General features: G+C 40.9%; 1 protein-coding gene across 2 annotated transcripts; it reads right to left on the minus strand.

Annotated features, from left to right (window-relative positions):
* Positions 1 to 370: 370 nt before the first annotated feature.
* On the minus strand, positions 371 to 6,105 carry LOC104959437 (GRAM domain-containing protein 4-like). 2 transcript variants are annotated; one of them, XM_010787333.1, is made up of 3 exons: positions 5,718 to 6,105; positions 2,097 to 2,217; positions 371 to 485 (listed from the first exon to the last, which is right to left on the minus strand). In XM_010787333.1, the coding sequence occupies exons 1-3, from the start codon at positions 5,896 to 5,898 to the stop codon at positions 386 to 388; spliced, it is 402 nt and encodes a 133-aa protein (XP_010785635.1). In that variant the 5' UTR covers positions 5,899 to 6,105; the 3' UTR covers positions 371 to 385. The 2 variants fall into 2 exon arrangements, with proteins under 2 accessions (XP_010785635.1, XP_010785636.1); XM_010787334.1 differs by lacking the exon at positions 5,718 to 6,105 and adding an exon at positions 2,484 to 2,549.
* Positions 6,106 to 10,708: the final 4,603 nt, after the last annotated feature.

The raw sequence follows: 10,708 nt of genomic DNA on the forward strand, positions 1-10,708 counted from the left end.
AAAATAAAGACCTTTTGGAACATTAAAGCATGTAAACCTGTCACAGTATATGCACAAAATACGCATCATAGGGCCCCTTTTAATGCTTATTGTTCTAAATACAACTAAATGCACAACATAAATCAACATGTTAGTGTGTATTTATGTTCCTGCACCCACACTACAATATGTTCTACAATAACCTGCAGAAACTTCCGACACCACTCACTTCCTGTCGAGCAGTACACCGCACACATCCCACATCCCTACCTCCCCTGCACACACACACACACACACACACACACACACACACCTCATGATTTACTCCCACACTTTTAAGACGTCAAAGTCTTCCTTCCTAACTCATTTCCCGTCAGTCCCCCTGGACTCCCACTCCCTCTCTCTGTCACACACACTCCCTCTCCACCTCCCCCAGGGTCGTACCTGTTCCATTGTTGGAGGGCGACTGCTGTTTCCGGGGAGGCTGTGGTGGAGAGTCTTCCAGCCTGAGAGAGGAAGAGAGGAGGAAAGATTAGTCGAGTGTTAGTTTCACTTCTCTATTACCAGAGCTGCAGTCCCACTGGAGGATGTCTCAAGCAGTTTGAGTGGGGAGTTGCTGCATCGGATAAATCAACGACTCTGGAAGAGATTGACACATATGGGGATAGAGGCAGAATGAGGAGAAACATTTCCAGTCTCTCTTTTTGGGCTAAAAGTGAAAAAAGCAACTAAACTGAGAGTAAGAAAATATTAACATTTTAAAGAGTGTCTCTTTCAGTTTTACTGCTACATATATATTGTTGTTGCAGAAGAAATTAAAAGTCAATCAAAAAGATTAAAAACATTCCGAGAGCTTATTGACTTTAGCAAGCTTGTTGATGTTTTATCTTTTAATGGTTTAATGGGCAATAAATGGTTTAATAGGCAATAAATGCCTTCTCGAAAAATAAAAACGTTGTTGTTCTTCTCTCTAGTAAGATAAGGAATTTTTTGAGAAATATTGATTAAAATATTACATTTTTTAAATGTTTTACATTTCCTATGGAGTTTCTTTATACTGTAAATACAACATCACTGTGAAAATTATTATCAAGGGAATTTATTCCTAAAAAAATATATATATTTAGATTATCTTCATATATTGAGTACTTTCACAATGACCAAAATAAATTCTGAAATAAACTATACATAAATGCAGAGAGTGTACTACTGACCACTGTATCTACAAAAAAATAGAAAACTAAATGACTTCCATATCCATTTTTTTCCTCATTTGAATTAAAAGACATCTCAGAGAAAGTTGCTAATCTATCCCATATGTGTGCCTGAGAAGATGCAGTGAAGATTGTTTACAGACAACACCATAGGCAGGATATCCCTGTAGTCTAGTGTTTGTTATGTTGGTCATTCGTCTCAGGTGCCTTGCTCAATAACACATGGATAGGAGCCAGAGAAACTGGATCCTGCTGACAAACAGTAAACTGGAGACACTCCCATGTCATGGTGCGTTAGTTTACCTCTAACAGGATTCTTAACACTCAGGCACTCATGATGTTTCTGTGCTGATACACACTTGGAGACTGAGAGCACCAGTGGAATTTCCCATTGGCAGGCACAGAAGCATCATCTGATCCCACACGCAGAGACACACACACACACAGGGTTTAAGGTTGGCTTGCTGGGTGCCAAGAAGCTCAGGCTTTTCCTGACACAGGCATAGCAACAGCGTCTCAGTGTGAACATGGAGACACACACCGACTCATGACTCCTTTTTGTTTTTTCTTCTTGTCCACACACACACACACACACACACACACACACACACACACACACACACACACACACACACACACACACACACACACACACACCTCCTTGAAGAATTCCCCACAGACCGAGCTGATGGGTCTGACACACACGTGCCATCCCACTTGACCTGTGGTAAACTGTGTGGAAAGTATGGCAAAGTGCTGAGTCACCATTTCTCATGACTCCCTCACGATTACTGTACGTCCAAATGGGAAGCGTCTCCGTTGAAGCACGCGGCGCTGCCGTTACTTCCCTGTGCTCAGCCTCTGTGGCCCATGTGACTGTGCGGCTGTGTGGGTTTGTCTCACCTGGTCTTCAGCACCTCGTTCATCTTCTGCTCCAGGTCTATCCTCTTGCTCCGCTCTCTGTCCAGCTCCTGCCGCAGAGAGTCCACATTGGTCTCTTCCCGCAGCTTCCTCAGCTCCTCCTCTGGAAAACACAAACCACTGGAGATCAGCATCAAACTTTGTTTCTTAGATGAAAACCGTGCAACCGCGAAAACTCCACACACACATTCAGGGTCATGAAAGGAGGTCATTCAAACTTTATCTAGAGCAGTTCTGATAAACTACCAACAGACACTCTAATTTATTATAAAATATAATACAAATATGGGGAAAACTGCTGTTTTAAAGTGGTATTAATGAATCAATCTACTTTGTGTTTTCATCTCTCCCTTAATTGATCTCCTTCACCTTCATGTCCACCCCACTCTTCCTCCATGTCTGTCAGCTCCGAGCGTTAAGTGGTTTCAGGTTTCAGGGCTCTCTAAGCCGGGGGTGTAACATCAGTGGTGTCTCCTCTCAGTGTATTGTCCTCGACTAAAGGGACACATGAATATTGGAGGAGACGATGCCATAAAAGTGTGTACACGACGTGCAGAAGCACAAAATGAATGAATGCCCGCATACGTTTGTGTAGCCACAGAGTGAGGCGCAGAAAAAGTGAAAGCAAAAAATTAAACCATTTTCGAAACACAACAGAATGACATGTGTGTAAAAAAGCATTTTGATTGCCAGCATGCATCTGCTGAGGCACCACTTGATGATTTATGGTATATTTTGCCCCATGAAAAAAACTCCTGAAAACAGAGCAGTACCACTAAACAGATCAATATCCCTCCTACCTTAAACATAACAACCATACTTTGAAGGGGGAATAATAAAAGCAGGGTTTTGCACAACCAGCAAACAAAAGTGTTTTTCACTTCAACAAGGGATCATTTCACGACAGAGAGAGAAGGGGCTTCATATTACAAGAACGTAGTTGCCAGTTTCTCATCACCTAATCTCATATCTCACTCCTCATTATCTCCTCCCATTAATGCTAATAAAACATTCATAGCCATCACCTCCTGCAGCCAAAGCACTGACATGCTGCGCTCTTAATGAGAGAACACATAGTGGACTATACAGTAATCCACTTGTATAATCTGATTATGCATTTGTGCTTTGGTAAGAGCAGTGATGCACATTTTTTGAAACTTTTCTGCATTGAAGAGGGAAACCATAAAAAATAAAGTATGACTGTGTTACTTCATCAATGTAATATGATTCTTCTCTCCCTCCCCCACCCCACAGGCTCGGTGTGTCTGCCTCCCTATCTGCTAACGTATGAATGTGTTTATGGTATTTATATAAACAAGACTGCATAGAGTGGGTGCAGCGTAAGAGTTAGCGAGAGGTAGGCCAAAGGTTGCTAAGAGGCTTAGCGCTGGTTAGGCTGCCCTGAGCCAAAGCAAACTGTAAACCTATTACACGAATGAGCAGCAGCAGCAGCAGCAATGCACCTTGGGTAGTGTAGGCAAAACTAGAACGGTGGTTTTTACTCTGTTCTGATCATAACGCTTGACAGCAAAGGCACTTTTCAATATGACTTAACAGACAAAGATACTTAAAAACGAATTCATATGTTGAGCTTTCCCTTAAACAAAGTATTGGGACAAAAGTAATAAGAACACAGTATGTCACTACTTTGATGGTTTTAGCACAACAAATGCAACGGCACTAACAATAGTTTGGATTATTTCAAGCAAATGTACTTGAATGCATCTTGCTGTTCAGCCGCAGTTAAAGGAAATGAAATTAAATATGTAATGTAATCACATGGTTTACAGGAAACCAGATTTGATATGGAGGGTGTGTGATTTCTCAGAAAAGTGAAAGTAGAATAGTCAGTTCAGATGATATACCACCTGTTAAATTAAGTACAACCACAATATCCGTAACACTTTGAGAATGTGTAGTATTTCTCTGTCATGTGTCCATACCTTAAAGTGCCTGATCCTGTTCACCTTTTACCCTCTTCCACTTTAACACACTGTCACTCCCTTCCTTTCCCTCCATTTCCTGCCCCCGTACTGTATGTAACTCCTTCCCTTTACATTGTGCAGTTGTTTCTATGAATACAAATCTCTTCAGCTCCTTAACTCCACCTGTTTCCTCTCCCTAGGTTTCCTTCCTTCCACACTGACCGATTCCTTCCCAACACCAGGAAAAGAGATGCCTCATACCGAGAGTCCATTCTACTGTGTGAGATGTGGGGCCGCAAGTGTGATCCAGCACAGCATGACACAATATGCTATGTGTGTCAGACACAGACGGATAGAGTACAATCGTTCCTGTACCACAGAGGCCATCTACATCAGATAGCTTTTAATAAAGCTGTCAACACCGTTCTGCTTCTAAAATTGGATTGCTATCATCTATATATAAATCTTTATCCTGGGTTACCATATGACAGGGTGTCTTTAGCCATTATTAAGGCTAGTAACTAGGCCATTTGTCAGTAACACAGGATTAGCTAAATGCCATGCCAGGAGAGGTTGCTTTTAATAGCGCTGACCTTCTCCATCATGCAGGCTTTCCATCAAACTGTGATCTTTGAGAAGAAAATGATAAAACACATACATTTGATAAGAGAGATTATTATCTGCAAGGAAAGGTCGGAAAGCAACAGAAGCAGGAGCTGATTATCGGGGTATTGTATTCTGAAAGGTGAGGTTTTAGATATAATATTAAATTGCAATGGGTTAAAGTTACATTTGTCTGAATAAATATAGACAAAATTGAATAATAAAACGTATTGAGCCTGCACATGACAATTTTACTACAAGTAGAAGTTGATACAGTCAACTGGTAAACCTTTTGTGCGAAAATGGTACTTAGATTATTTAAATGTTTGCTACTTTAAATACTAAAATCAGATCAAAGGATTAGGAAATATTGGCTTTGGTGTGCCTGATGTGGTAGAAGCATGCAGTAACCGCCATGGCTGAGTGTCACATTAGGAACTTCCTTCATAACATGGCATGACAATCTGATATTAGGAACTTCCTTCATAACATGGCATGACAATTTAAAATCAACGCAAAATAAAGGAAGTAAATTGGGATCAAATTAAATTACCAATATTACATGTTTTTATAAAAAAAAATGTCTCTTCAAATAAAGTCCTTAAATTCCTCAAAGCACTTTTCACTGGTCATAACATTGAGCTGAGAGACCTGCAGTTTCTATGGTCATGATTCACCACTGCCGTCAAGTTGCTATTTTTAGTTGGACAGAGAGATGGGTAAACCCATGGCTGAGGTTGATCATATTTGTGTTGACAAATATTATTCCCAGTAGGATAGATGTTAACTGGAAAATGGAGACTAAAAGTGACAGATTTATGAGTTGACATACGTTTATGTTGAATGATTATTCAATGAAGATGATCAAATACTTTGGTTTCCCTTGGGTTAATCAAACAAAAACAAGTCTACTGTACCGCCTCTGTATACACTGTAGCATACAGCAAGGTGGTTGCAAAACAGGGTCGGCTAATCTAAATATGCTTTACCATCTTATTTATGTTTACAGTAAAATGTAGATAGGTTGAACCTGATCATACATTCCTGATTTTGAAGCTGGAAGCGGGGAACTTACTGAGGTTGAGGTTACTTTTGTGGCTTTTGATCTTTTCGACAGCTCCACTGTAAAGCAGCTCAAAGCTGTCAAAGGTGAAGTCATCCAAACACATGCGTCTCTGCAGTCGGCCAGTCCCGGGGACACTCTGGCAGGAACGGGACGGCAGAGTGGCCACCTTTCTTTCTTGAAATTGAGCCATTGCTACAGGGTCCGGCTGGTTCAGCACCCTCTGTCAGAAAGTGACCTCGAACCTCTCAAAACTGGGCCACTTAGGTTGGCTCCATGGTTGTATGTCCCATCCAGAGACAAAGCAGAGGGCAAAGACAGTTCCTCTGTGCTGATTGGTCACCGGCAACAACAAGAGACTGTTCTGAAAGAGTGATGTTCAGTGATCGGAGCAGGTCTCAGTGCGTTGGGCACTCTGTAAAAAGAGAAGGAGGGCAGCCGAGGTGGGGAGAGGTGGGGCTCAGCTGGGAGTCCACTGCACTAAGAGGGCCTGGAATCTGAGATTTCAGAGCACCCCGGAGCTGTCAGACACACACACATTATGCATGTTCATGTGTCAGTAAGGGTTTATTTGATTGGTTGTGTAAATTGTTGTGTTTTGGTTTGTGCATATTTGTGTGCAGGAGCGTGAGTGTGCATGGACGCCTGAGTGCACGTGAGTACTGTACAAGCGCGAGCAAAGCAATTCGCTCTCCATGTAAGCAGGCAAAGTTTTTAAGACCTCAGAGGAAAAGTACTGTGTGAGTTGTTCAATCCAGGCCAAAGACAATGGTTCCTTTCATTGAGTTAAGGTGGGGGCACGGGGGGGATCAGAGAAAGAGAGACAGAGTGTGAGGGGGGGAATCGGCTGCGTCACATCGGCCTCTCATTGTTCCCATTCTATAAAGTGTTTGCCACAACGCTGGTTGACTTGAGCAGAAGAAAAAAAGTTGAGCCTCCAACACAAGAAAAAGACGGAAAAGAAGAAAGGTGGTAAAAAGAATGGTATAAACCTAGACCTCTAAAGTGGAGTGAAAGGCCAAAATGCAAAATGCAATAAGGATACATGATTTGCGTTAGCCCTAATTTTAACTGTAATACAGAAAATAACATCATATTTTTATTTGAGACATGTTTTAGTTGTACTTTTGCCTTAGAAATTAAACCTTTATTTAAACCTATTTACATTTTTACTCTACCTATTTTTCTATAAAGTGAAGATTTGTTTACCTACTTTTGATACATGCTCTGATAGAATAACTATATGCTGTTGAAAAAACCCAATAAACAAAGTAAAAAAAAAGAAAAAAAAAGAAATTAAACCTGTTGCCTGCACGTGTCAATTTCACAACATGTAGGTACTCCAAAAGTGTTTAAACTAACAACAGATTATAATTTATTCAATTTCTTGCATTAGTTGGATTTCACAATTATTATAGTGTGGGAGGGAACAGTGAGCATTTATTCTATTATGTCACCTTTTGTCTTGAATATTTTTTTAATGACCTTTCCTGTCTCCTCTACAACCTTACGTTGACCTCATGGCAAAATCTCACCGTCACGTCACCACAACACAACACTCTCGTTGCTGTGCGTGTTTGTGCGCAGGCTTAACAATTGACGTGGGAGAGCGATATGTAATAAATAATGGGGATAAACAATGTTCTATAATCCAATTCAGTCCGCAGGGAATACAGCATCTGGTTGTTTGGAGGACAGTGATGAGATAATAACTTTCATTACATCATCGGTATCGGGTCAAGACTGCAGTCTCCTCTCAGCGCTGGGATGAGCATGTTTTCATGGAAACAGCAAGGGAACAAATGATAGCATATCATATCCACAGTTTAACTCTGCACATTTACAAGGAGATATTAAAAGCATGACACACTTTGTAATAAATCCACATTAAACTAAATATTTTATCTAGTAATGGCTGGGCGATCAAATATCAAGGAAAATCACTTAATAAAACTGCTAAATCAGTCTGGAGGATGACATAAATTTACTGCAATCCTACCTTTAAAACCAGGAAAGAAAACACTTAAGCCATTTTGATGAGATCTAGAATCCAAGCTGATACCTCTGTAATCACAGTATCGAATTCAAATCAATATATTGTGCAGCCCTGATTGAAATGTACAGGTTTAATGTCGTTCCTAAAAGCAGTACACTTGAACAAATTCAGTCTGCCGTGGGGATGCCAAAAAGACTTTACACACCAGTTGCATTCTCACACATTCAGTTAAACTCATGAGGGTACAGCTCAATTAAAATGTAACAACTGGGACCAAGACTGAAGTACAGTAAGAAAAACTAATGTTGACCTCAAGGTTACATGAATTACAGATCCACTTGACATACCTCTTCGTGAACCTAGACATCCCAATTACAGAGACCTCTGCTTCTGAGCTGTCAAGAACAGTTCTGCCTCCAAGGCTCCATTTTCTATTAGCTCACCTATAACAGAAAAGACTCTCTCCTCTGCAGGCGCTGAGCAAGATGTAGCAAGATGTGCTCATTATCATGCAGCATGTCCTGTAGCTGTCTTAGAAGGAGAATGAATCATCATCAGTGTAGCAGTAATCAGTGATGAGCTTCTAAGGCCCGCAGAATACTTGCATGGTTTTTCCAAGAATACAAAATGAAGACCTTTCAATTACCATGTTTCTGCTGTGTACCAACTGTCCAGATACTCAGGGCATAATATTCTCATCAACTAGAGGAATTGGTTCCTTTTTCAACAAGTTTGCTTGCTTTGATTTGTTTTCAAAGGCAGAATACAGAACTATACTACACCAATCAGTTTTACCTAAGCAGAGTTATTTGAAGTGTCTCTCACAATTTCAGCCGATTTTTCAGGTTAAGTATATGCCTTCATAACTGGAAAGAAAAAATGGCTAAAACTGCAAAAGATGTAAGATTTTAGCTATATATTTCAAGAATATTGAATATAGATATTGGTGTCAACTGTTAAGAATAAGAGCCAATACTATAATTCAACAAACCCACATTACATATTACAATTGCGTCTGTCCTCGATAAATAAATTCTTAGTCGACTGACAGTCATACCATTTTGGGGACTAATCAATTTATCTGTTTAACTGAGTTTCCAGGCAAAGAATCTCCAAACCTTGAGTATAACAAAATATGACCTCATAGATTTCTTGTCAATAGGTCATTCAGTGTGAAAACATTTATGAAATCCAAAAACTAAGACCAAAAGGAACAATGAGTATTCTAAAAAGGGGGATCCCTGGTAGCAAAATAATTCATGTCTAAATAATGTTGACCTTTTTGTCTACTAACGTGAGCCGTATTTACTGTCAGATTTTAAAACTTGAGTTCTAATTAAGTGGACCTTGATTACGTTTTTGTGTGTGTTTGTTGAACTAAAGTTTCCATGGTCTAATTTAATCAACTTCCAAGCTAAATTATAAAGCTACAGTTTCTTCCACAACACATTTCTAAAGCAACAACGACAGTGACAGCTTGCTTTTTAATTCCAGGAGTTGCACTGCCCTTCACACTCACAAAGGTGTTTTCAGTTTCTCTGGCTAATTTCTGTTTTTCAGAAACAACATTTTGAAATGTCAAAGCAGGAAAAGCACAGGTGTGAATAACAATTAATAATGGCTGAAGTCCATATAGCAGTATCAGTTTGAGGGAGCAGGTATGCTGGCTCCCTCTCATGGCTCGATAGTTGAAGAGCCATGTTAGTGTCATCAGAAACACCTGTGCTTGTCCTGCTTTGAAAAGACAAAATGTGAAATGAGCTATGCAGGGAATAATGTGACATTTCTAAACTCAATTACGTAAAAACAACGATGGCCGTGTCATCATTAAACCTTGTGATGTTTCTCCAATTGTGCCATCGACTACCCTCTGCGATACATTTCTTATCGAAAAAGTATCTGCGCTTAGGCTAGCCCACAGTAGTGCTACCCCAGATTCTGCTCCTTTTCTGTGCCCTGCTGTCCTCGACCACTTTGAGCCTGTAACCCTCTCTTCTCTCTCGGATGTAGTCAAGCACCTGCGGCCGACAAGCTGCACCTCAGACAGCATTCCCTCTCGCTTCCTTAGAGATGTTTTTGAATCAGTTGGAGCAAGTGTTTTATTGCTTGTAAACACCTCTCTTAGCTAAGGATGTGTCCCAGCTGCCTTCAAACTTGCAGTGGTTAAGCCACTACTTAAAAAGAAAAATCTCGACCCTTCCATTCTCGCAAATTTTAGGCCCATCCCACAGCTACCTTTTTTATCTAAAGCCCTGGAGCAAGTAGTCTACGTCCAGCTGCAGTCGTTTTTAACCACACATGGCATCCACGAAAAGTTTCAGTCTGGCTTCAAACCCATGCATAGTACTGAAACAGCCCTTTTAAGAGTTTTTAATGATCTGCTCCTAGCCGCCGACTCAGGTAGCTTAGCTGTCTTGGTGCTGTTGGACCTGACAGCTGCCTTTGACACTGTGGACCATAGCATCCTGTTGTCACGGCTTGAACAGTCCGCAGGCATCACAGGCTCTGCCCTTGCATGGTTCAGGTCCTACCTGACAGACCTTAGCCTCTCAGTGCAGTTGGGTGCCTTCTCCTCTGCCAAAGCCCCTCTTACCTGTGGGGTTCCCCAAGGCTCAATTCTGGGCCCCGTCCTTTTTCTATTGTACATACTGCCCCTAGGCTCAATTCTCACAAAACACAACATCCCCTTCCATTGTTATGCTGACGATGTACAGATTTATCTGCCTCTCAATCAAAATGACAACTCACTACAGCAGTTGATGGACTGCTTAACAGAGATTAAATCCTGGCTGAGCCAAAACTTCCTCACCCTCAACGAGAGCAAGACCGAGGTCATCTTTTTTGGACCCCGACCTTCAGCCTCTCCGGTTGATATTCTGGGCTCCCTCAATAAAAACATCCTCCCCTCTGTCATGAACCTTGGAGTGACCTTCAATAGCGCTTTTAAAATTTGATTAGCAGGTTTGCACCGTAGTCAAGACCTGCTTCTTTTTTTTTTTATTTATAA

This window comes from Notothenia coriiceps, unplaced genomic scaffold, assembly GCF_000735185.1.
Source record: "Notothenia coriiceps isolate Sejong01 unplaced genomic scaffold, NC01 NC01_scaffold00030217, whole genome shotgun sequence".
Taxonomy (NCBI): Eukaryota; Metazoa; Chordata; class Actinopteri; order Perciformes; family Nototheniidae; genus Notothenia; species Notothenia coriiceps.